We start from the raw sequence: 26,062 nt of genomic DNA, 5'->3' as shown, positions 1-26,062 counted from the left end.
AATACAAAGACAGTTTTAGAAATTCTACTTATTCCTCTGACTTTGCATCATTATCTATAAACCTGAAAGGTGCAACAGTGCATTATGTAGACATGCCAACTTGACAGTAAAAATATGGGCTGTTCCTGGTGCTTCATGAATCTACTTTAAACCATACAGAGATGAGAGGAAGGGGGTAAGAAGCTGGATAAATACAGGGCCAGCTCAAGCTAATGACTGTACAGGTGGTACATTTGGCAAAAGTAGGCAAGCAGACATTAGACTTTGGTCTGTGTTATGTCTTAGGACATAATCAATAACATATTAGGAAGTCCATCTCAAAACAATATTTACACAATATGCTCTTTGGTTTCTGCAATATTTTGTCCCTGCTATAGTGGCCATGTTGTTACTGCTTTAAGAAATATGGTTCCAAATACACAGTCCTCCCTCTGTGGTAAAAATAATGTCCCCACGTTCAGTCAACTGAAACAAGAAGCATTGTGTGAACAATAAAAGAAAGGAGTCTTTACTTTCTTTTACTCAGACCATGCTTTAAAACAACTCTTAAGCATTTTCTCCTTGTGTGGTATCCTTTTAAGTTAACACACAAAGCCAGGTGGCGTGGTTTGCAAGTAGCACTGCAATTTGAAGGGCTTTCGAAAGCTGACCTAACTTCACTGACTGCACGCAGCTTCCAGAAAGTCCCAACCTCAACTGCACAGATCTCAATCCATCCAAATCCAAGAGAATCATGGGCTTTCTCCTGTGTAGGCTTAACCCCAATTAAGACGGCACAACATTAAAATAAATCATATTGGAATTACAGGAGGCTGTTCCTCTTTCACCACTTCTAAGGGTATAGCTGCTTCTTTGGGACTACAGCCTTTGAACAAGCATGAATCCCAAAATGTTGTTTTCAAGAATAGTTGGAGTCTGCACCATGAAAGCTCTTTTCATGTCAGTCAGCACAACTGTATTACACGGTGGTAGCACAAATTTTGTTCCCGGCAGTCTTCAGGGAGCTTTTTTGGGCATCCAGAGACTGCCTTTCGTGTCTCAAGTGAAGCCTGAAGTCAACACTGATTTATTGTTTCAATTCGTCTTTGACTCAACTCAGCAAACAAGTTTTGGTGCATGAACCCACCTGAAAGATATTTTCAGTTCTATTATGTTGCTACACCAAAACTACTTGGTTAGGTTAAAGAAAGAGATAAATAAATAATAGTCATGTTCCTCCTTTTGTTAAGTTGTTTGTTGTCTTTCTGGTTGTATAGGATTTGAACTTGGGTCACCAAGGTTTAAGTTCTCCTTCTGATATTCCAAAAAAGAAAGTTATTTTCTTTTGTTTGATTCTATACATTTTTCTGTACATTTCATGAAATGTATAAAGACGGAAAGAACCATCACACTTCAGTGATAAAAGCCTTCAATCAAACTCACGCTAAGACTGGAACAAGCTGAGCCAATAATCTTAAATAACTGGATTTTCAGTCAGCTGTGCCTCTCATAATGGAAAACTTGTAATCTTAATATCTTCGAAATTGCCGCATTATGACAAAATCCCGCCCCCCCCCCCCCCCCCCCCCCCCCCATACAGTGTGTGCCTATCAAGAAATTGGTTATCCAGACTACCCTTGTTTTTTGTACCAGGCTGTAAACATGTTTATTTTTGTTGTAAAGATCGTCTTTTTTGAATTTTTGTGTATGTGGTTTCCGGTACTTCTGGTACTTCCGGAGCCAGCCTAAAGCGGACACTCGAGAAACTGCAGTTTTTAACACTTCCGCATTGGCTTCAATTCTCGTGGCAGGAGGTTGCCGCTTGATTTTTACATAAAGGTCTACAAAATCCCATCTTTGCATTTACACTTTGTGAACTACAGCTAGAACTATAGCTATGAGGGACACCGCACACCTAACGTCCCTTTCACAAGCTAATGAGTATGTGAGTATGGGATAAAGACAGACTTGAAAATCTCAAACAGTCCTGCTAAAACTGTCCACGTTTTGACGACTACTAAAACTTATCAGTATTTGCCAAATGCAGAGAGTTTACCAGCCATCTGGCCACTTTCATTTGGATATTATGGTGTTGATGTCTTCAGGGCAAACAGGCAACTTTGAGACCGGTCATCATGTAATCTCATCATCTTTGAACAGCACAATCATCTGCTCCGGGTGTGTTTTTTATTGAGCAGCTATGATTTATCAAAACAGTCTATCTGAACATGTCTGAACATGTGACATGCAGTTGTATTTTTGGTGCTGTTGAGTAGTTCTGTATGAGTAATTTATTGATGTACATCATGGTCCAATTCTCTGTTTACTGTCACGACTGGCTCGAAGTTTCAGCCAGTGTTTCAGAGAATTTTGTACGGCCACTTTTAGTACTTGTAAAGGTGCCAATTTTGTTTTTTGTAATAGTAAAGTGTGACTACTGGACTCTATTCTGTTATCTTTGGACATTTGTGTCCTTTTACACCAAATGTATCTTTTGTTTTTTCCTACCATCAACAACGGTGTAAAGACTGAAGACCAAAGAACTGAGAGCTCTGTTTATTCTTTCTATTTTTAAAATTAAGTGTGATTTCAGAACCAGACCTTAAAGTTAAGAGTCAATTCCATCAGCGTATCTGTGCCTACACAGATTTTTCTGCTTTGGGGAGTGGACAATTTCTCATTGTGCCATTTAAGTTATGTTTATATTATTTTATTTAAGCAGGCTGTGTAAGTTAAAACTTGAAAGTTCAATAAGGACACATACATTAAAAGAATTTGTCTTTCTGAGCTTGGTTGGTCTTCTTTCTTCAGCTGCCTCCATCTCCGGGTATCAGAGAACACTGGAATTTTCCTAAGTCATTAAAAATGCTTCCTGTTTAGAACACAATCCTCCCATTCATACAAAAATTTCTCCAAGATTTTTATGGCTGTGGTGACATTTTCACCATGCATCTTTTTCAATTTTCTGATATTTTTGGTAGCTGAACTCTTTTGCATGAAAAAATAAATACATATACATGAAGTCATTGGTGGGACCGGCACATGTTTTAAAATGAAGGCTTAAGGGAGCAACAGTAGTTCATCTATGACAAGTTGACGTGCCTCTGAGCCAGAGACACTGACAGTGAAGCCTCAGCTTTAAGCCGGAGTCATGAATTTATTTGCCATGTGTTTGATTTAATAAGAAGACTCCAGAGACTGTATGGAAAAATGCATCTCATGAAGGGAACACAGGATAATGAAGAGCTTAAGTTGACATCTGACGCAGTTTTCTTTAATTCGTGAGGATTAAATGGAAGAAAAATTCCCCATATATGTTATAGACCTGACGACATAAACTTCTTAACTTTTCTTTCTAAATCTTGGCCCCTACATTTGAATGTTTTTCATGCCTACATGACCAGTATGTTCAACTTGTTATTGAAATAACCCAGTGAGTGCTGTCAGCACTGAATGTGGGGGAAAGTATGCCCAAATCTGAAAACATGCCCAAATACACATACATCTGAATAAGTATAATGCAGTAGGGAAAATAATTTGAAATATGAAGACAAAGGATACGAAAAAATTATAATAATAAAAACTCACAGATAAACACAATTTTGTACATTTCCTTCATATTAATGCAAAAATAAAATGTCTAAATGATTGAAAGAATTGAGAAAAAAAACATCAAAAATAGTTAAATTTATTAAAATTATTAGATTCTTATATATTTTTTTATCACCACCTTTATTTATAATCTGATTTATGTGGTGGTTTTCAGGTACTGAGTTGCACCTAAAAACGCTGTTCAAAGAATGTCTCCGTCTCTGGTGCAGTAGTGAACTGAAGACAAGATGGACTGATATACTGCATACATTTTCCAACTGTGATAAATTAATAATGTTTTCAATTAGGACTCTCGTCTGTGCTCCTTTTGTTTTGTGTGGAAGTCCTTCTCTCTGCATTAAATCGTATTCATTCCTCTTTGTGTCCACAATTTTTAAATCTGTTGATTTCTTTCCTTTTTTCTTTTTGTCTGAACCTCCTTTGTAAATGTGGTATTTTTCGCTTAGCTGTTTGGATCCTCATATTTCCCCATTATTTTAACATTTTTTATACATCTTTATTTTTTATGATACCCTTTGACTTTGAAACACAAAAACAAAAGGCTCAAAGGTGTAGAGCAGAAAGCCTTCCACAATAAGGATGTGAGTCTCCTCCTCTTCCTTACTGTCAGACTTTGGGACGACCTCAGTATCCAGGGTGTTATTAACGCCATGAGATTTCTCAAACTTCACTGGGTTCTCCAACCATGCGTAGATCGTGCTCATCATCATGTACAGTCCGTTTTTATATTAGATCTAGACTTTTAGGATAATTTGTCAACAGTATCCTTGATTTAATGTTTCCATCCATCCATACAGTATTACTAGAGGGAAACTCTGGTCCTCTGAGTAAATATTTTCACTGTAAAGTAATCAAGACACGTAATGGAAGTACATACAAGTGAAAAATTACAGAGCTTTGACATTAACAACTTGGATCTAATAACCACTCTGAACCACATTGCCTGCATAACTGTGTGTGTGTGTGTGTGTGTGTGTGTGTGTGTGTGTGTGTGCGTATGTGTGTGTGTGTGTGTGTGTGTGTGTGTGAGGTGTCTGCTGAGCACAGGGGACAGAAGCTTTACAGCAGCTGAATGAATCGCTCCCTTCAGTAGCCACGCTGAAAACAGGGTGGCTTTTTACTTCTTTACCTCAACAGGAGACCCGCCCTCATCACACAAACTTACAGGCTGTAAATATTCTGGCCACATGTTCGAATGCTGAGTTTGGGAAGATTAACATCATTTGAATGCCTTTTAAAATTATTTCTCGGTTGTTTATATGATCTCATTAATATCAGTAATATCAGTAATATCACAAATAGACCAAAACTGATCTATATTTGTGATCCCCCCCCCCCACATCAATTTTACTAAAAAAAAAACTAGGAGTAAAAAAGAAAAGGTGGGTCATGCAAGATCCACACCACTTTCAAATGGACAAGAAACCTCGTTTCCCTACATTATTTAATCCTAGCTCTCTATCTGATTCTCTTATCCTGTTCAGAGCTTGTCCTTCAAATTCTTCATTTTTACCTCAAACACAAAGGACCTTTTCATGTGCACTATTGCTTATGATCAGGTTTTTTTAAACAGATTTAGTATTTTTTGTGCATAAAAATGTGGTAAAAATTAATATGACACAAACACGAAAACTGCTATGATAGTGTATGCAGGGAAGTACACAGGCTCCTAATTAGCTGAGAAAAAATCCTCCCCAGAATAAGATTAAACCCAGTATAAAGCTCACACCTTGTATACCAATGAGCAAATGCACTCATTGACTTTCCATCAGTGTGGATCCTGATGAATATGCATTGAGATTATCATGGGACTTATAGTCAGCTCTAAGTAAATGTTGGTCTAGTCCTGTCAGAAGGAACAGAGTCCACACTGCAGCTTTCCTGATTTAAATCTCCCTTCATGTTTGCCAACCTGCTGTACACTCACTTCATGTACAGCATGAAAAACCTACAGGACAGACATTTCACTAGAACAGTGCAGCACTACATTTGAGAAGCCAATGCTAGCTAAGAAAAAATAGCAATATTTAGCTGGTGTTTGACTTGTCCGGGGGTTAGCTGCCATAGTTTTAACCACAATGCCTAACACACATTTGATAGCCTAGCAGTCTCCTAGCCTGAGTGGAATCACAAATGTTTACCCGTTGCATGCGAAAGAAGCAAGCTAGCATGTTAACTTTAGCAACAAACCAATTCAGCATTTTTAAACTTTTTCAAACAAAACGACAAAAAAAAAGTGTAGCCTATCTATACTCAAAATAAAAACGAAAGTAACAGCTAATAGTGACCATAGACTGTATAAAATATGGACGTAGTATCAGTGACATCACCCATCTGTTTCTGAATGCTGTTTTGAAGCCAATTGTCGGGGGCCGCGAGATTGCTGCTGTTGAGCGATTGTGACGTAAAGAGGCGGGCTTTGAGCCTCCTAGACAACAGCTACAGTGTTCCCACCAAGCGGCAAACTCCGGTCTCAAACGATGAAGCCAATGCGGAAGTGATATAAACTGCAATACATCGAAAATCCGCTTGAGGCTGGCTGCAGAAACACCGGAAACCACATAGATATGAATGGGAAAAAGACGATCTTTGCAGCATTAATAAACATGTTCACAGCCTGGTACAAAAAACGGCTTGGCCCTATGAAGCTAATCTCTCTAATGGCACACACTGTACGGGGAGTGAATTTTTTTCTAACGTGACGGTTCAGAAGATATTAAGATTATGAGTTTTGCCCAAATAAGGACATGACTGACGTGACTCCCGGTCGGGAACACAGCCATTGGCTAAGAGGCTCACACTACGTCACACTCTGCCCAGTTGAGTTCCGCATTACCAATATGGCTGCTGCCGTCGATTTGCTTCAAAACAGCTCTCAGGAACAGATGGGTGACATCGCGGATACTACGTCCATATTTTATACAGTCTATGGTTCCCACCTGTCAATCAAGTCAGCTGTGCCTCTCATTGGAAGATCCGTAATCTGAATATCTTCAGAATTGCCGCTTAAGAAAAAAATTCACCCCCGTACAGTGTATGCCGATTGAGAAATGAGCTATCCAGACTACACTTGTCTTTTGTACCAGACTGTAAACATGTTTATTTCTGCTGTAAAGATCTGCTTTTTTGAATTGGTGTGTATGTGGTTTCCGGTACTTCCGGAGCCAGCCTCAAGCGGACACTAGATGAACTGCAGTTTTTAGCACTTCTGCATTGGACTCATATTTTTAGACCGGAGGTTGCCGCTTTGTAGTGACTCTTTTTTTACTATTGAAACATAATATTACTCAAATTATTTGACATTTCAGCCATTACAGTTTTAACTTTATAACCTTATGTATATACTTCATTCTGAATACTGTTGTTAATAAACTACAGTCAGCATTTCATATGATTATTAATGTAATTTAGCCCTTTCATATTACTTGTCATCTGTTTTGGGGCACTCATACAAAATAAGGTGAATGTTTAAATCATTTTTAAGGACAGCAGACGTTTTCCATGATAGTTTGCTTTTATCTCTTTATTCAATGTGTTTTCAATGACTGGAAAACTGGTCAACTGTTTTCCAGCATGTGTTGGACTCCTGAAATTCCTTTGTAATGGATAGGACACACCCATAATATTCTGCAAAGAAACCCTGAAAGCTGCTTTGTTGAACAAAAACATCATTACAAAAAATATTACATTATCATACACTTAACAGTCAAGAGCAGATGACTTTTATGCTCAGTCGGGAAGCCGTTCCGTTTAGCTAAACACAGTGCTGAGAGTATTGCAAAATATGAAGTTGTAGAAAATGTCCCTATAACATCTTTTCTAGAGCATAATATTTCATTTTGCATAAAATTTTCTGAAAAAGAGGTTCCATATCAGAAAAAATACTTGCCGATATCACTGTATAAGCTAAATGAGACACTGGTTGGACTTTATAGATCTGTATTTGACAACATTTCTAAGCAAAAGGTTTAGCTATTATACGTTTCGGCTCTGTCTCTTTTGGAGCAAAACTGTTCCACTAAAAACAAGTTCCCTTCCAGTGCTATTTTGCAAGGGCACAGTCATCCTTTGCTTGGCAATCCCAAACTGACTGGATACATTTTAGATATGCAAAACACCAAAGCATTTTCCTTTGGTGCATTATCATGACAGTTCAACCAGAGCTTTCTACAGATCTGACACAATGCTGTGATCTGGAGGTCTGGTTTTGCAAGATAAGGATGGAAACCTCTGGTGTCAGATATTCTTTACGTCCGTCTCAATTTCCAAACAGCAAAGACAAACACTTACTCAGAACTCTGATCAGGTAACCATTGCCAAAACCTTTATAACTGCATTTAATTTGTCATCAACTTCTGGAAACATCACAATAGAAAAGGATCCTCATTAGCCCATTGTTGGATCAGTGAAGGTCACAGCCTGGTCAATGTGGGATGGAGTGCCATTGATCAACTGAAGGACATATGTACGATGAACCTGCCCAACAGTCTAACTACACCTTCTTAGGCACGTTAGTAATGATGGGTTTTGGGCGAGTCTTGAAGATCAGTTTCCGTTTAATGAGGGCAGACACGGAGTAAGACGTGGTGGTGGGTCCTTGCTGGTTCGTTTCCATTGGTGTCTGTGTGACTTCATCGTCGTCATGGTTGCCCAGACTGTCCTGTGAATGCCCTGGATGCTTGGTGAGGACAGCAAACGGCTTCTCTAGTTTGACCTGCTTCCCATACAGAATGTGATGTCCAACAATGAGCACTGGCACCCCCTGGTGGAGGGAGGAGGAAGAACAGCTGAGTTACAAGAGGCAGCACTATGACAGGAACAGCAGTACAGCAGAGGGCAAAAACACTTTATAGATGTTTTTATGACTTCTACTGTTCACCTTCAGAACAAGAGCAACAATATCACATCTCCTCTAAACAAATGTTTTTATATTTACACCAGAGATCTTGAAATTTTATAGCAGCAGAGCCAGATTTTAAAGGGTAATTTGGTATTATTAACCCTGTGCTATTTCCACATTGTACTTCCACCATAAACACCAATAATATGGTCCCAGGAACTACGTTTTCAGGAACGGGCTCTTTCGCTCAATTAGTATTAATCAGGCATCTGTTTGGAAAATGACAGCAAGTCAAACAGAATTGAGGTCATGGAGCACTTTGTTTTGGGAGAATTGACCTCTTAAAATATTCATCCGACACCTGTTCACATTGGGGATAAATCAATGAATCTGGACTAAAGTTTTGAGCCTCTGAGTTCTATTGTTCCTGTGCATTTTCCAAAATATTTAGCACTATTGCATTTTATATTTGAAGCTGCATATGTGCATTGATTATATTTTTGTAATAACAAAACTTGAATACTTCAATTTCAAATCCAGTCCAAACATCCCTGTGGATATCTGAAACTAAAACAAAAGGTAAGGCAGCCTTAAGTACCTCCTTTTACACAGATGAGGCTATTCCCTTTTATTACACACTTCCCTTTAAAGTCATAGTTTCTTGGGACTTTTAGAAAGTAATCCCTCCAAGCAGGGATAAGAGGAGGCTATAATCTGCACTGAACTGCTGAGCTTTTAACTGTGTACTTACCTCTTTAGTGTAGAGCAGGTCACCCATCACATTTCCAGCCAGACCAGAGTTGTGTCTGGAAACCACCTCCCCCTGCAGTTCGATCAGCAGCCACTCTGGAGGACTGCTGCCATCCACACTACCTCTGTGGGAGCACAGACACACAAACATTACACACCTAACACACATTTTAGTCCTTCAGACAAAAATAATGTCAAAACAGAGGGGGATGTAAGACCAAACTTAACTGCTTCCGATATGAATGGTACATCATGTCATTCATAAACACATTATGAATCAGGGTTCCCACTCTTTTCTAGAGATCATTTTTCAGGACATTTCAAGGACATTTTCAATGATGATCAAGCTGGTATGACAGTCTAAATTTAGTTCCTAAATAGTCTAATATGTTCCTCTCAGTGGAAGTCTACATTGAAGACATGCAGTCTATGGCTATCGATGAAATCATCTCTTACATACTTAAAAAATATGACAAATTGATTATAGAACAATGCAACCACAGATGTACAGCACTTCACTTTATTAGTGCAATCAAGCAACAATGATGGGCAACTCTCATCTCAGCTTTCTCTTTTCTCAAAAAATATAAAATTAGCTAAGTAAAACACAAAAGAGCATGCAAAGGACTCTGGAAGCTGCCTTACTGAAATAAATAAATAATAATAATAATCAGAGGATCAGTGCATAAATTGACCTAAATAGATCTGAGTGACAAAAATGGCCACAAATGTTGAATGGGGGTGTGTTTTTTTAACCTTGTTAGATCGCACACAGTCATGTTGGAATCATTTTCCAGGACAATCCGTGATTTCCAGTTTTTCCAGGACGCGTGGGAACCCTGTTTAATAATATTCAAGTTTTTACTTCCGATTCCTGTATTAACCCTACGTCAGAACACAGCGAGTAACCCCTGCATATACATATACAGCTTTATATGTTACAATTGTGTCCCCAGTCCCGTTCTCCTGAAGCCGATCTTGTAATGGATGATGGCAAATATATCATAAATCGCAACATTACAGAACTAGCAGGCAATACAAGGTAAACTCAGGTGAGTTTATAAATCTTACCTGACGACTATTTGAACCATTTTCCTTTCCGGCCACGAGGACAGACTTAAAATGTTAACATCTGATTAAACGTTGAATTGTTCTAAGTTTAAAACATCCCGTTTAATATCTCCCGAACTAAATAGTCATCACAGTTCACAGTGAAGTAGTATTTCCCGCCAGCTGTGAGTACTTCTTCTTCGAATAGAATTCCGGCAGGCTGTACAATGGAAACTTTAATGCTGCCCTCCACAGGCTAGGCTGAGTACTGTTGACGCGTCTTCTTCTTCCTCTTCCTGTGGCAGTTAGCCAGGAAGTAGGGGCAATAATAATCTTGTGCCCGAACGTAGTAAATAAAAAACGAAGTCGTTGTATTATTATTCATATATCCTTCTGTACAGCTGAAATATATTTATTTGTGTTATTATTTATTTTATTTTATTTTTTCGACGTGCGGTGTGCGAAGTTTGGTGACGTACTTCCGTTCATTTCAGCGTGTTTGGGTCATACAGTTCCGGTTGAAAGGTCCCCAACGTGGCTCCCGATGTTTTCCAGCGTGGGGAATTTAATGCAAAGAACGTGAAGACACTTTGAGAAAACAACAGGTAATTCATACCTTTATGATGTCCAAATACGGTTTAATACCGCGTCATTATTAAACACTGTATCCGCACGAGGTGTTAGGCGTGTGAGGTTTTTGATAACGGATATCAATACTTCAGGCTCCGTAGATTGCAAGTTCATGTCTCTTGAAAAGCCTTCATGTTAATGCCTGTTTGCGTTTTAGGTGAAAATGGGTGAGTTCAAGGTGCATCGTGTCAGGTTCTTTGACTACATGCCCAGTGCCATCAGAGCCATGGCGTTCAACAGACACACCGAGCGGCTGGCTCTGGCCCGGGCTGATGGAGCTCTGGAGATCTTCTGCTTTGCTGACAACTACTTTCAAGAAAAAGTAAGAGCCTATAGAAGGTCCAGATAACCCTCCTGATGCGATCCATTGTCTTTGCTTGTCGATTAAAGGTGTGTTGATGAGAGTCAAAAGGACAAGATAACTTAACTGTTCTACTTAAGTATTATATCCTCGTGTTGAAGAGTGCTTCTAGGTGCTACTGTGGAAATCTTAAATAACATCCTTCTCTCCATGAACTTTTGCAGAGAGAACTAAACTAACTAGTTTTGTAAGTTGAGTTCTGAACAACAATGTTCTTCAGGGGAGATTGCAGGGATAACATCCAGACATGTTGTGATTTGATGCACAGGTCATTCCAGGACGGGAAGGCAGGGCAGTGGAGGCTCTCTGTTGGGTGGGTCAGCGCCTGTTCAGCGCTGGATTGAATGGAGAGATCACAGAGTATGACCTGGAGAAACTGAGGCCGCGGTACACTTTGGAAGCCTACGGAGGACCAATCTGGACCATCAGCAGCAACAGCCAAGGGACCCTGCTGGCGGTCAGTCAAGACCTTGCACACACTACATATTGCAATGTGCCTGTATGTTTTACTTTAACACTGTAGTCTTAAGCTTGTTGACTGAATATTTCTTATTTCAGGTGGGTTGTGAAGATGGAACTGTGAAAATATTTGAAGTACTACAGGAGAAAATTCAGTTTCAAAGAAACCTTGACAGGCAGAAAGGTAAGAAAACAACCCGATTTAGGAAGTTTATGCTTTACAAATTTAAGTGACATATATAGAACCCCAAATACAATTACTCACCATCACCACATTATTTTTACTTGCCACTGAGTTCGTAGACACTGTTATACAGCTCAACCATGTTACTAATGTTTAACTTTAGCACACATGTAAGAGTGGGTACTAAATAGTGGTATTAGTAATCATAATTGAATCCAATTTCACTATCGGAATTAAGGAAGTATGTCTTCTTCAAAAATTTTCCTGACTGGTCAGAAAAATAAGTCAGATATAATTATTGGTTGTACCAATTAAAGTACAGGTAATACATTGGAGTATCAGCTTTTATCAATATTAGTAAATTATTTTGATATAATTCATTTTTCACAAGACATATGAGTTACAGTAATGTTAAAAGAAATTGATACAAACAGGAAACTAGATGTGCATGCTAAGACAGTGTGTGATGTATGTTAGCCAGTAGGGATCGGTGATGGAGTTTTTACCCTGTGTAGTAATAATTATTCATCTATTCCAAGAAATAATGTGGTCATTATTTTGTTGTGTGTGGGTAATGTTGGATCCTGCTTGGGATTTGGTGACATTCAGTTTTTTATTTTGTTTCCCATGATCCCTCAGGCCGTATTATATCTCTCTCCTGGCATCCTTCTGGTACACATATAGCTGCCGGGATGATGGACATAATCCAAATATTTGATGCTGAGACAGGTAAACACATTCAAATCAATCTTGAAATAATTAGCACAAAATTTATATATTCCAATAGATGATCTGCAGCTGAGTTTGTTGTCTGTTAAATCTTAATCATCATGTGTTTCTCAAAGCCCTGGTGGTATGATCGTGGCCCCTAAGTTTGTTTGGTTGTGTTTATACTCGCTTTAGGCCACGCTACACACAGACTGCTAGTGGACAGAGGAGTCGGAGCATCAAAAAGCAAAGAGGTTGTAGTCTGGAGCATTGCCTTCCTGTCCGACCACACCATCATTAGCGGTGACTCCGCAGGAAAGGTCCAGATCTGGGACGGATTCACAGGAACTCTGGTCAAAACTCACCTGGTCACCAAATGGGACGTTCAGGCATTGTCTGTTTCACATGTAAGTTTAGATCTATAATGATTTTAAGTGTGATTTAGCTTCATATTCTGACAGAGTCACAGTCATGTTAAATATCCTGAATATTTTACAGGATGAAAGCAGTCTGGTAGCCGGAACTTCAGAAGGAACGGTCATCCAATTTCAGTTTCTGTCCTCTACTGTGGACCAGCAGGATAAAGCATGGATCAGAACCAGGACCTTTAAAAATCACTCGCATGATGTGAGGGCGCTGGCCCACACTGACACTGCTGTGGTTTCAGGAGGTCAGTGTTGCATCTGGTGTTGGTGTTTTTAAAATATTTAGCGCTTGCTCATTTGACATGTTGAAATGGACTCTAAACTGCATCAAAATCTCAAGGTTTAATACCCAAGTACCAAGAGATTGTCTAAGTTTGGTGCATAACGATAAATAAAAATATAAGTTAAGAACAGTCCTCCTACCATCCATAATCTAAAATATGTATAGTATATCTCAAACTGTCGTCACACAAGTGTGATACTGAAGCTGTACATGATAGCAGTGGTGCTATCTTTGATTACTCTAGACGGTCTATTTTTCTCAATAACAAATCGCAAGAAGTTGTCCTTCATATAATCTATCGGACTCTAAATGAGAACATGTGTTATGACAACAAGACTTAGTTTTGATGCATGTTATCCTGTCAGGCATGGACACTCAGCTGGTAGTGCGACCCCTGCTGGACAAGGTGGAGAAAAACACCCAGGAATCAGCACTGCGCAAAATAGCTTTCCCACATGTAAGTACACATTTAGTTTGATAATAATACTCGCCAACTTTAGTTAAAGAAAAATGTTTAGAAAAGTAGTGCAAGACATTTTTATAGTATGACAGGTGATAGTGTATCAAAAAATATCATGTCCATGCTCATGACTATCTGTCTTCTTGTAGAGAAATCTGGTGAGCTGTGCGAAGAAAGCTGGACTGCTGCTTTTTCAATTTCCCGACCATTTAGAGGTGTGGAGGGTCGGAGAGAGTGATGGACATGGTGAGGTCAACACACACACACACACACAAACACACACACACACACACACACACACACACAGAACTACTTCACTGTAATAACCATTCCAATTGATGCTGTGTGTTAACAGGAAAGCCTGGTGAAAGTCTACCCGTGAAGAGGAAACCAGAGAAACTGATCCAGCTAAAGACAAAGGTGTGCACTGATACCTTCTTTCTGTTGATTTAAATGTTAGCTTCCTGACACCTGTGGGGCTCAGGTGATGCGTCCCAGAAAACATTTGATTAATAAAATAAGTTCAAAGATGTCATCAGAGGGTCGAAATAAGTTGCCAAATTGAAACTTGTACGAACATCAGGTCATATTGTTGTCGTCCTAAGTGCTGTCTTGACATAACAACAAAAGTTAGTATTTGAATAATTTCTGACCTTGTTGAAGAAATGTCAATAGTGTTAATGATGTGAGGGCTGAACACCACATCTGTTTTTTTATATAAATAATTACATAAAACCTCTATGAATCTAATTAAAAGTCCAAGAGTCTGCCCCTTTAGGATAGAATATTGATCCACACCTTAGTAATCAATCAATCAATCTTTATTTATATAGCGCCAAATCACAACAAGCGTTATATCAAGATGCTTTTACAAACAGAGCAGGTCTAGACCATACTCTGTTAAACTATTAATTAAGACCAAACATCAAGACAGAATGAGAACCACTCGTATCTCCTTTTAATCCACCACAAACAGAGCACTTTGCAGCATTTAGCTAGTTACAGAGGCGAGGAAAAACTTCGAATAACAGGCAGAAACCTCGATCAGAACCAGACCCATGTGAGACAGCTATCTACCTCGACCGAGTTGGGGTTGGAAAGAGGGATAGAGAGAGATGAAAGGAGAGAGAGAGATGATAGTGGTGAGACAATGACCTAAATAGTATGAAATACTTTTGGGGAGCCTGTCTGGTTTAGTTTAGTTTTACCCTCATGGGTATTTCTGAACATAGAGAGGCTGTCTTGCAAGAACAGCACAACAACAATAGCCTCGTTGGGATATTGGGTATTATTAATTTCCTCCAAGATGCTCATGGGATCTGTAACTTCCCCTCACTGCCTCTGACTGATTTGACTGAAAGGGAATATTGGAAAAAGAGGTCATGTGTGTGTTCTGTCCTTTGCAGGGGGAGGATCATATCTGCTGCAGTGCTCTGTCCCCATGTGGAGGCTGGTTAGCTTACTCTACAGTCTCCAGTGTCCGTCTGTACAGATTACAGTACAACAACAACATCAGCATCACCAAGGTGAGCTCCACTCTTTTGTATGTCTTTTTTAACAAAACCAGCTGAATGCAAACACCAGGTGTGAAGTCCATAGTTCAACTCTGAATGATAGACGGTGTGTTTGATGAAGCTCATCTCTCTGTCTTCCTCTTCTTCGTACCTTCAGATCTCCAGACTACCAAAAGAGCTCCGCTGGGCTCACCAGCTCTGCTTTTCATCAGACTCCTCTAAACTATTTGCTTCAGTCAACAACTCCTCAGTTGTCATTGCTTCCCTCAACCAGCTGGAATGCAAATACCTTCACACCCTCAAACCCAAGTCAGGTTAGTCTGAGTCCAGAGTCCAGACTGCTTTATGAGGGCGTGGCATGATTCTGATCAAAATGTCAAACTACCAATGTGATTTGTTGTCTCATATTTTAAATACAACTTACACACTATCTAACCATGCAGCCTGCAGCTTTCTATTTTTCTGTGTTAAAAAATGTGTCTATGTTGTTCAGGCTCACAGCAGCTGGTCCATCTCCTGTTTGCCAGTGAAGATGGTAAATGGCTAGCGACAGCAAACACAGACTGTGAGGTTCACGTTTACAACCTTCACAAGCAAAAGGTGAGATGAGGCTGTGATGTGTCTCCTGATTTTTGTTATTATCCATGTGTTTCTTCGATTGTTCTTAGAATGTGAAGTGTAACCACCAAACTCTGAATGTCTCACTTTGTTTGCAGCTGCATTGCACGGTTCCAGTGTACAGCTCCTGTCCCACCACCTTAGCCATCAACCCAGCTACAAGCAACCTGGTTGTGGTGCATGCTGACCAGCAGGTACACACAAGCAACACAAACATGATAAACTATCATTTAGGTGTGGGATGGGGATTCTGATGTGTCTGAACCTGAGCACAATCATCAGTCAAATCAAGTTCATGTTTGGTATAAATGACAACTCGGGTAAAGCTTTTTATAACTGCTCCAGCTGATTGCCTCAGCCTGCAGCCCTTTAACAGGCTGTTATGGCTACTTCAGAATCATCAGATGATCAAAGTGCATTCATTAAAAAAGGTTGGTTTGAGTACTGAAAGGATCAGATTATTTTACTAAGTTTCCAAAAAAACATCAGAACGACTGTAATTGTAAAAGGTTAAGAAACTCTTCTTTTCATTATCAGAAACAGCCGTTGCATTGCACTCTTCAAAGTCCCTCACTGCAGTGTGCAATTAGGGCGGAGCTCAAGATCCGGGTATTCTATTGGCCAAGTCTAACATTTGACGTCTTTTAACCGCCCATCTCAACATTCCACAATTCTGTCTTGTCAGTTGCGGTAATGCAATTTGATGCCATGGCGACGTGCACCGAATCAACAACCATGCTTTTAGAAAATTTTGACTTACGATGTCGTGAAAAGTTAAGAGGGTGATGTTTGTTTGGTAATTTCTCATGAACACGGTAAACACAGCCGCATTTTAAGGCACCATATCGAACACATTCCTTTTGTTGGGCTAGATAATGGAACACTTTTCCTTTCCAGGTCTTTTTACCCTGTTCATTCGACTTTACGTTCGTGGCATCAAACAACTAACTATGGAAATAAGTTAGACTTAAATTATTGTTGAATTGCTTGAAATATTAATGATAGACTAGTGACATGCTGAAACGTTCTATTACTTAATGCCACTGCACTTGTTGTATCGTTGTTTCCGAGAGGCAGCGACTCAATCAATAGTATTCTGACGTTTAGCTACGCTTAACGTGGGTGGAGTCAAAGGTAGGACTCAGCCAATAGCGTGCTGAGGTTGAGCTCCGACTCGGTCAATCGCAGGCCAACGCTCCGCCCTTTTTGCAAACTGCTGTGAGGGGGACCTGGTTCCACTTTGCATAACGAGAAAGATGCATTTCTATTTCCCTAGTTTTCTTCTGTTATTGTGTGTTACATAAACTGTATGTTTGATCAAAGATGTATTATTTACAACACACAATACAATACATGTTACAATCTTACAAACACAGTGACCAAAGAGGTAGTGGCAAACCAGCAATTGCTTTCATGTATTGGGTCAAGTTACTGTTTTTGACAGTAAAGGCTGGAGAGAGCAATATAAAGGCTGATTCTGGTATAGTAGTAGTAGTAGGAGTCAGCCTTTTATTGGCCTGGCTTATTATCTGAGGGAGATTTTTTTTTCTTTTGGCCGATTCATTTTATTAGCATTTAATTATTCCAATAGATTAAGAAATTAAAAAGGGCTCTACTTTTGCTCCACTGTACGTCTTTCTGTCCGGGTCTATTTTTATTCACCACGCCGTTTCCACAACTCAATCTGATTGGCTATATGTCACAAGAGTCATGTGTCAATGTTGACACTTAAAATAGCAATTAGATCTTCCTATTGGCAAAAGAAGAACGTGCACCATAGTGGAAACTCTTTGATCAGGGGCTTATGGTTCACATCGCAGCCACTTTGCTGCCTCATGTGTCAAATTATTGAATCCTACTGGCCATCTCCACACTCAAATGTGTAAATATTGAGACAGGATTTTTAAAAATACAGGACTTTTCCTTTAATTCCCTCAAAGCTTACATCTGGATGGCTACACTCTAGCTCTTCTAACTGTGTGTCTCTTCTATTGTTTGTGTTGATGTGGTGCAGATCTTTGAGTACTCTCTGGCGCAGAAGGAATACACAGATTGGAGTCGGATGCTGCAGAAACAAGGACTGCACTACCTGTGGTTGGAGAGGGACACACCCATCACCAACGTCACCTTCAACCCTAAAAACTCAGCGCACATCATCCTGCATGACACGTTTATGTTCTGCGTCATCGATCAGAGCCTGGTGCGTGAGTTCTCATGAATCAGTTCTGTGTGTGACGGTCTTTATGCATCAAAAGCATGAAGCTGCTGGGTTTTTAAAGTGTCACAGTAGTTATATTTTTGTCTCTGTGTCCATGTGCAGCCTCTTCCTGAAGCAAAGGCTATGCTGTTCAATCAGATGACACTGAGGAGTCTTCCTGAGGCGGAGAGGAAACAACACAGCCATGCTTTTAAGATGTGCAAAAACTATCAGGTACGCAAACTCATCACAATGGAGCATTAATGGCTGTGTGTTGTTAAAGGCTGGGCATGCATGGCCTTGAAAAACAAGTCTGGCTGAACCTCAACTTGACTGGGCAACACGTTCCGTGCAGTTTACTGTAAAGGGGGGCACGAGGGCAGATCACCACCTTATCAGCTGCTCCTGACCTGTCAGATGAATGTCTGGCATGTTCTGGCAGCGTATTCTCACACAGTGAAAACAGCCATGTACTGATTCCCCAACTTCAGGGCTTTGTTTACATATTGCACTTGTGCTGAGTGGCAGTATGTAAAAATAACTAAGGCGACAAAACGTGGATATACACAGAGGAGCCAAAACTTTATTATCACAAATTCTTCTTTTAAGAAGCTTCAACTTTTCAATTCTTGTTGACAAGTCAGAAAGGTGGTAACTGTACTTTATCTTTATGTTTATTGTGGAAGTGATACTCACTTAATTCATCTTCTGGGCGGTGCAAACTGTTTTCATGCACAGTGTAAGTTTACAGTCCACACCAGTTGTACAATCACACAGTAAATGCTATGGTTAGGCTACTGGTGAGAGCGCCAAATCATAACAAACGTTATCTCAAGATGCTTTTACAAACATAGCAGGTATAGACCACACTCTGTTAGATTATCAAGACCCAACACCAAGACAGGGTAAGACTCAGTCTTATCTCATCTTAATCCACCATGAGCATTGCACCTTGCAGTATTTAGCAAGTTACAGCAGCAACCAAAAACTTTCTTTTAACAGGCAGAAACCTCGAGCAGAACCAGACTCATGTTAGACAGGCAGATGGCTGATGGATAAAGTAAATATTTATCTAATAGAAAGGTCGAGGTGTGTTAAATATGTGGGGGCCCCACAGAAATACTTGAAGTGACCAACCATGGACCCTGTGATGCTGCCTTATCTTTGAAATACACATTTTTAATTTTTAGTTTTTTTCTTTTTCAAGCCTCTCTAAGAAAGTCTGTTTGTATTTATCCGTACACACTCTTTCCCTCAGTATTCATTCTTAGTTATAATTATCTTTAAATGCAAAAGAGGAAATGAAGCCATTTCCCTACCTGAGTGCTGTATAATAGAAACTTCTCTCCAAAGCAAATCCAGATCCAAGAAGTCCAGTTAGAGTTCATCTTTACCTTGATGTCAGATTATGAAGTAAAAACTGAACATTGGATCAACCTTGTACTCAAGGATGTCTTTCTTTTTCTCTGCAGCACCTCCTGTGTGTGAGTTTACTGGAGGACCACTCTCTGGTTGTGGTGGAGCGCCCCCTGATGGACATCATGGCTCAGCTGCCTGCACCTGTGCGACAGAAGAAGTTTGCTACATAAATGAACTGTGAGAGAAAAAGGATCAGAGATAACTCGATGTATCTCCCAAATCTGAACTTCAAGAACTTTTAATGTGTTGCCACTTTGTAAAAAAAAAAAAGCTTTGATTGAAAAAAGTAATAAATAGAAATATTTACTGTCATTTCTGTTTGACTGAATTATTTCCCTTAATGAATCCAGCTGTCATGCTATCATTGTAACCTGATCGGGACATTGAAAGAGTAGCTTCTTTGTTTCTTGAAGAGTATCCGATGTGAGATATTTTTGATGGTTATAGATTGAAGGCTTCACCTGGCATTAGACGTAACTATCACTTAACTGAAACCCATCCGCTCAAAACTCGGTGAAAAACATTTGGCATTGATTATACCATGAAGTTTGTAATCTGAGCAGCAAAGTGTACGCGTGGTACTTTTATCTGAAGGATGTCCGTATGATCTGTATTCATACATATTGAAGCAATTAGTTTCAATATGTGAGGTTTATTTATGTGACATAAATCGTTTGAATAAACCTGTATGCTAAATAATGTTCAAATTTGATCATATAAATGGATCAGCTGTAAAAGTTGTGCCTTTTTTTTTTTAAACCTTGGCACTTTTTTCAAGTCTTTTTGGGTTCTGAAGTAAAAGATATAAAGTTGCTTCAGCAAGCAGCATGAAATAGGTAGTAGTTATTACAATAAGAGCATTTTAGGGTGATTTTTGCAGGCTATCTCTGTGTGTGATGGTGCAAGGAGAAGTATCTCTACAGAGAGACTTGTATGAATCGAAGACCCTTTCAGGTTCAGGCTCAGGTTACTTAATTTGTTCCTGTAGGTAAACTTGTTTTGCAGCCAGTGATATATTAGGTCATTACAGAGTTACAAGACAGATGTCACATGTGACAACCAATCTTTATGTGCCTAAAAAGAAAAGGACAGAACAGATTCAACAAAAGCATGATAAAACATGGTCATAATGGTTCAAACAATGTGAAAGAATGCAAGTTTCCTCAAACAATGCAAACGCTGGTGAGCCTTTTTACACTAGTGCACAGTTTGCCTCAAAGATCAATTTCAAGGCAACGACAAACCCAAGGTATCTATAAGTTTGCTTCTTAGCCAAAGCCTGCACTTAAAAGCTACCAACCCCCTTTAACAAAAACTTTATTAACACTATAAAAAAAAAAATTGACACGAGTTCAAACTTGGTATTAAAAGTAAGAGTCATAGCTGTTTGGTTTTGCAGTTACATTGGCACTCTATGTTTATGTATCAGAGTGCTTTCTGGTTTGACCTCAGGGCTTCACCTTGTGCTACACGTCATTCCCCACTCTCTTCACACATTTCCTGTTCCTCCTCTGCAGTCCTGTGTAATAAGGGCAAGTTTACCCTGACTAATACCTTCTAAAAAAAGTTTAGGCAAGAACAGCGAAACCAACTGACTAAGCCAGCAACTTGTTAGCTTTGAAGTTTCATTTCTGTTTCTGTCAACAGAGTTTCATGCCTCTTTGTTTCGAAATGAACTAATTTTAGTTAAGTTTTAAAAATATCCCCTGGTATTTATAATACTATCTCTAAAGGAGCCTTTTTATAATGTTTAGAGAGTAACAGTTTCAGCCTGCCATTTCAGAAGCATGACCTTTAAGAGAAAATTCTTTAAATAGGAGCATCTGCCACCGCAAAAATACATCACTTCTTCTGGAACAATTCCAAAACATCTGTTCTTGTTGATCACTACGCTCTGTGAAGGTAACATTAATACCAATGTACAAAATTACTGGAACTTCTCTCTAAAGATGTTTCCAGAAGAACATGTTAAGAAGTTATTTCCGCACCTCCAATAAAAGGTTTGAGGTAGGCTATTACCATCATACCTCATGTGAGTGTAATCATGTGATCAGTACTCAGCCTACTTGGTCTGGACTCTGTACTTATGTAAACTTTATTTCAACATGTACAGGACCTGATATTCTCGATACTCAGTGGAACAACTTGTTTGGTATAGCTATGGTTTTGACAGCAGAGGGCACCGATGTGTTATTTTCATACAGTTCCACACTAATGAAAGTGCAGTTGGTGGAGTTGTTCTGTAGTCAGCAAAAGATGGTGTTTGGATGTAGAAATATGAGTTGGGATTTCATTAAAAGAATGTGCATGCAGAAAAATAACTGGAGTCAACAGAAGAGTCTGTGCTTTTTGTTCTTCAGGTTGTCTTTCCACTTCGTCTCCATCCTCAACAAATCTTGAAGTTTGTCCATTCTTTGTGTCCTTGTCCTTCAGGTGTCCAAACTAATTGTAATAGACTCCCGACACGTTTTTATTGGATGGATACCTACATGTCCAGGTGTAGTCAAAAAAGCTCTCACCTGCTTTAGTTGGTCTTGGCAAAAAACCCATGAAAGTTGAGATAACCATTAAGACAGAAAATGCTGGTAACCTGGGCCCCTCAAGAGAACACCTGGGCAATATACAGCTCTTGGAAAAATTAAGAGACCACTGAAACATTATCAGTTTTTGCAGATTTTACTATTTATAGCTATGTGTTTCAATAAAATGAACATTTTTGTTTTATTCTATAAACTACTGATAACATTTATCCCAAATTTCCAATAAAAATATTGTCCTACAAAGCTCTTACTGGTCAGACACCTTCATCTTCAAGAGCTCATAGTCCCCTATTATCCCTCTAGAACGCTACGCTCCAAGCATGCAGGCCTGCTTGTCGTACCTTAAGTCTCTAAAAGTAGTATGGGAGGTAGAGCCTTCAGTTATCTGGCACCTCTCCTTTGGAATCATCTACCAGTCAGGGTCCGGGAGGCAGACATCCTCTCTGATTTTAAGATTAGGCTTAACCCCCCCCTTCACTTACTTTAACCCTCCATGTCCTATTGAAAGTTACTAACCATAGACCCTCCATGTCCTATTGAAAGTTACTAACCATAGACCCTCCATGTCCTATTGAAAGTTACTAACCATAGACCCTCCATGTCCTATTGAAAGTTACTAACCATAGACCTTTCTGGAGTCCAGGCGCTCCCTTGTCTCGTAGTTTCCTCTGAGTCGCTGCCGTAGACGCCCTCTTGCTGTGGACGTGTTGGACTTCACTGCTAGTAGTTTATAGAATAAAATAAAAATGTTAATTTTATTCAAACACATACCTATAAATGATAAAATCAGAAAAAGTGATAATTTTGCAGCGGTCTCTAATTTTTTCCAGAGCCGTATGGGTGCCATTACATGGAAATGAGGACAAATTGCCAGGGCTCCAGTAGACTGCAGTTCAGAGTTGGTCCCATTTGGATGTGATGATTTATTTCCTGCTCTGTAAACTTCCAGATGAAAGCAAGTTGAGTTCTACTTTTTGGAAATTCCACCATCTGAGTATCATCCCAGTTCAAACACAGGTAGCAGGTGTGTTAGGTGAAACGACTCAATGCGTTGGCAATTAAGCAATATTCAAAATCACTAAGCAACTATGCCTTAGTAGGTCATCGGATGAGTGATTCTTTGTGTATGTATGTGTGTGTGTGTGTGTGTGTGTGTGTGTGTGTGTGTGTGTGTGTGTGTGTGTGTGTGTGTGTGTGTGTGTGGAGCTTTGGCAGAGTTTATTTCTCAGTTATTTTTCTCATTCTTTATCATTAACACAGTAAGTTCTACTTTACCATACTCTATCAATTATTAAGTGTGAATGAATGAATGAATGATAGTTTAATTTCATGCCTGTCCATATACTCATGGTATTAATCAGACCCATTAACTGAAAGACAACCAGAATATTCCATGATTTCACCCAGTCAGCACCAAACAGAACAATAATAACACCATCAAACACACATGAACCACACCCAAATAATGCCCATATTCACCCTCATATCTACACATACATGTGCGTATATTAACACATAAACATACACATACGTCGATGCCAACAGCCTCCTTGACTCAAGACAAATTCAAACATCAGATAAAAAGATAACTCCCCTGTGTTCAACAAAAAATGTACTTGTTTAGCCCAAATTCATAGACTGATGCATTACATGAGAATAGAGTTTCTTGTAAATCAGGATAAAGTGGACAATATAATTTATTCATCAACAATATTCACAGATTCTTTCATCTTCAGGTACACCTCTGTAGCTCCCAGTCTCAATCGTAGTAATATACCACATTTTGACACAAAGTGAACTTTGACTTTTGGGCAAATTATACATATTTTTAACATTTTAAGCAATGCTTAAATAAACAATAACTTCTCACTTTTGGATTCTGAAAGATTTCTTTGCTCAAATTTTAGTACATCTCACGTGGGCATGAAATTTAAACTCCTTCACATCCACACTGGCTGCTTGTAAATACTTATCTTCAAGTCCACATTCTTGTAATACATCAAATATTTCTGATGTCCATACACCTTTTGCAGAAAAATCCCAATGTAATATTCTGATCACTCTGTTGGTGGTAACCACAGGAGGCTGTCCCAGAGGCTCACAATGCTGACCTTTTATCTTACCTTAACACTAGAACGGACTATTTTCACATTTATATGTGGTGTAACTTTGTTAAATTAAAGAGCACATTACTGCCGGTTCCTGACTTTTCCTAAGGTTGTGTGTTTATGTATTTTAAATGTCATTTATACAAATTGCACAAAAGGCAGCAATTATATGTTTATTTTTACCTACTTTAGCCACAGGCGGTCATAATGACGCGATTAAATTGAAACATTTTCATGCAGGGCAAATGTCTCTTGGTTGCTCGGCAACATTGTCTCTATAAAACTTAGAGACTGGCCATGAGTAATTGTACAGAGCAATTAAAAAAGTTTTGAATTGAAAATGAAAAAAATAGACAACTCTATAGATAGAGAGAAGCACAAAGGGAGAGATGACTGCTGAAGCCTGACAGTTGTTCCAGGAATTGGACAGCTCAGACCACAATCTATCTGAATGAGAAGCGGATAAAAGTGACTCGCAGAGGAAAGTTTCATCCTATAGATATACTGTATCTCCTTAAAGAATAAACACATCACTCTCTTTATTGGCTCTTTATCATAATTGATAACACAATCTGGCAGTCAAAATGACCTCTTGTGGCCTTTCTAGTAGAAATGGAATTCTGGCCCTTCAAGCGTTAAAGATAGAGATAGACCGATATGTTTTTTTTCAGGGCCGATACCGATACTGATTATTAGTAGTCAAGGAGGCCGATAACCGATATTTGGAGCCGATATTCATTTGCAGTAAAAGGGAAAATATTGGCCTCAAAATTTTGAATAATACAAACTCCAACACTTAACTTTGTTTAAATGCCTTTAAGCATGTGTTTATTAAACAGCTTTTCAGATTATTTGCAACATGTTAAAAGGTTGTTTTTTTATCTTAGACAATAGACATCTTTGTTTTAAAATTCCAACACAAAGTGCAGGGAGCTCCCAGGCTCAGCAGCATGTCCTATAAAATTAAATGAAAACTTACTTCTACAGTAAATAAAGTTTCCAAAATGTCAATATAACTGAAATGTTAATCTTTCACTTATCTTTGTTTTATGAGGGTATTTCAGTGTTTTTGAAGTGGGGTTGTTAAATCACTAGTAATTGAAGGGGCCACAACAGATGCTGCTCAGCTCATCCCCTGTAATGAGAAACTGCAGGGAGAAATAGAGCACAAGCTAGGCTTTGGTTTATGCAGACGGTGTCATTTCTGCCATGTGAGTAGGTGAATTTTGAGCCAAAATGACCCAGTTTTAAGTGATCCCTTATCGGCCTTCAGATTTTTAAAAAAGGCTGACACCAATATGCGTCAAAATGCCAAATATCGGCGCTGATAATCGGCCCGGCCGTTAATCGGTCTATCCCTAGTTTAAGAGTCCCATCCCATTTCAACACTGACTGCCAGGTGCATGTACAGTATTTAGTTTGACTTACGCATTGTGGTTATAAAGTTAACACTAACCAGTTCCAATTTTAAAACAGAATATCAAATCCTTGCTTTTGGTCAATGTGATGTTTTGTCCCGTGTCTATTCTTTTATTGACTTCTGACTCAGAGCAATTTCATTGATGACATTATACAGTATGATGTCATCACTTGATTTCCTTGCTTGTCAGCAGCAGCTACAGCTTCATCATTAAACCAGCACACAAAGAGAAACATACTGTAGTCCTGATATTTGAGAAGAGCACAGGGACAAATCTATGCAATGTGTGTGATAAAGAACAGTTTTTTCTCTTTCGTTTTGGATGTGAAAGGTTTGACTCTATCTCACCTGGACCTTCTGAAGCTAGTTAATGAACAAAAGTGGGAAAATACAGTAATATGTAATGTTTGATTCTGGGTTCTCATCAACCAGGCTCTTTGTTCGAAGGAACTTTTTCAGCAGTCATAGGAAAAAAAAAAAAGTTCACAGAAAGACAGAAAATGAG

General features: G+C 39.1%; 2 protein-coding genes across 2 annotated transcripts; one reads left to right on the top strand and one right to left on the bottom strand.

Annotated features, from left to right (window-relative positions):
* Positions 1–7,096: 7,096 nt before the first annotated feature.
* On the bottom strand, positions 7,097–10,480 carry chtf8 (CTF8, chromosome transmission fidelity factor 8 homolog (S. cerevisiae)). The gene is made up of 3 exons (XM_034685271.1): positions 10,253–10,480; positions 9,183–9,306; positions 7,097–8,353 (listed from the first exon to the last, which is right to left on the bottom strand). The coding sequence occupies exons 1-3, from the start codon at positions 10,270–10,272 to the stop codon at positions 8,084–8,086; spliced, it is 414 nt and encodes a 137-aa protein (XP_034541162.1). The 5' UTR covers positions 10,273–10,480; the 3' UTR covers positions 7,097–8,083.
* Positions 10,481–10,700: 220 nt separating this feature from the next.
* utp4 (UTP4 small subunit processome component) lies at positions 10,701–19,801 on the top strand. Its single transcript, XM_034685270.1, has 17 exons — positions 10,701–10,836; positions 11,019–11,183; positions 11,491–11,679; positions 11,781–11,865; positions 12,505–12,594; positions 12,769–12,980; positions 13,072–13,243; positions 13,647–13,738; positions 13,891–13,987; positions 14,097–14,161; positions 15,148–15,267; positions 15,413–15,569; positions 15,749–15,855; positions 15,972–16,067; positions 17,888–18,073; positions 18,194–18,304; positions 19,543–19,801. The coding sequence occupies exons 2-17, from the start codon at positions 11,025–11,027 to the stop codon at positions 19,657–19,659; spliced, it is 2,055 nt and encodes a 684-aa protein (XP_034541161.1). The 5' UTR covers positions 10,701–10,836; positions 11,019–11,024; the 3' UTR covers positions 19,660–19,801.
* The last annotated feature ends 6,261 nt before the right edge of the window (positions 19,802–26,062 follow it).

This window comes from Notolabrus celidotus, chromosome 6 (genome assembly GCF_009762535.1).
Source record: "Notolabrus celidotus isolate fNotCel1 chromosome 6, fNotCel1.pri, whole genome shotgun sequence".
NCBI classification, from domain to species: domain Eukaryota; kingdom Metazoa; phylum Chordata; class Actinopteri; order Labriformes; family Labridae; genus Notolabrus; species Notolabrus celidotus.
Note: the sequence above shows the minus strand (reverse complement) of the source record. Positions and strands in the feature narration are given on the sequence as shown.

Excerpts from the sequence above, each read along its gene's own strand:
- utp4 (XM_034685270.1), top strand. The coding sequence starts at position 11,025 with ATGGGTGAGTTCAAGGTGCATCGTGTCAGGTTCTTTGACTACATGCCC. Across the intron at positions 13,244-13,646 it reads CACTGCTGTGGTTTCAGGAG|GCATGGACACTCAGCTGGTA; the intron begins GTCAGTGTTGCA and ends TTATCCTGTCAG. Across the intron at positions 13,988-14,096 it reads CGGAGAGAGTGATGGACATG|GAAAGCCTGGTGAAAGTCTA; the intron begins GTGAGGTCAACA and ends GTGTGTTAACAG.
- chtf8 (XM_034685271.1), bottom strand. The coding sequence starts at position 10,272 with ATGGTTCAAATAGTCGTCAG. Across the intron at positions 9,307-10,252 it reads ATGGTTCAAATAGTCGTCAG|AGGTAGTGTGGATGGCAGCA; the intron begins GTAAGATTTATA and ends GTGCTCCCACAG. Across the intron at positions 8,354-9,182 it reads ACCTGCTCTACACTAAAGAG|GGGGTGCCAGTGCTCATTGT; the intron begins GTAAGTACACAG and ends TCCCTCCACCAG.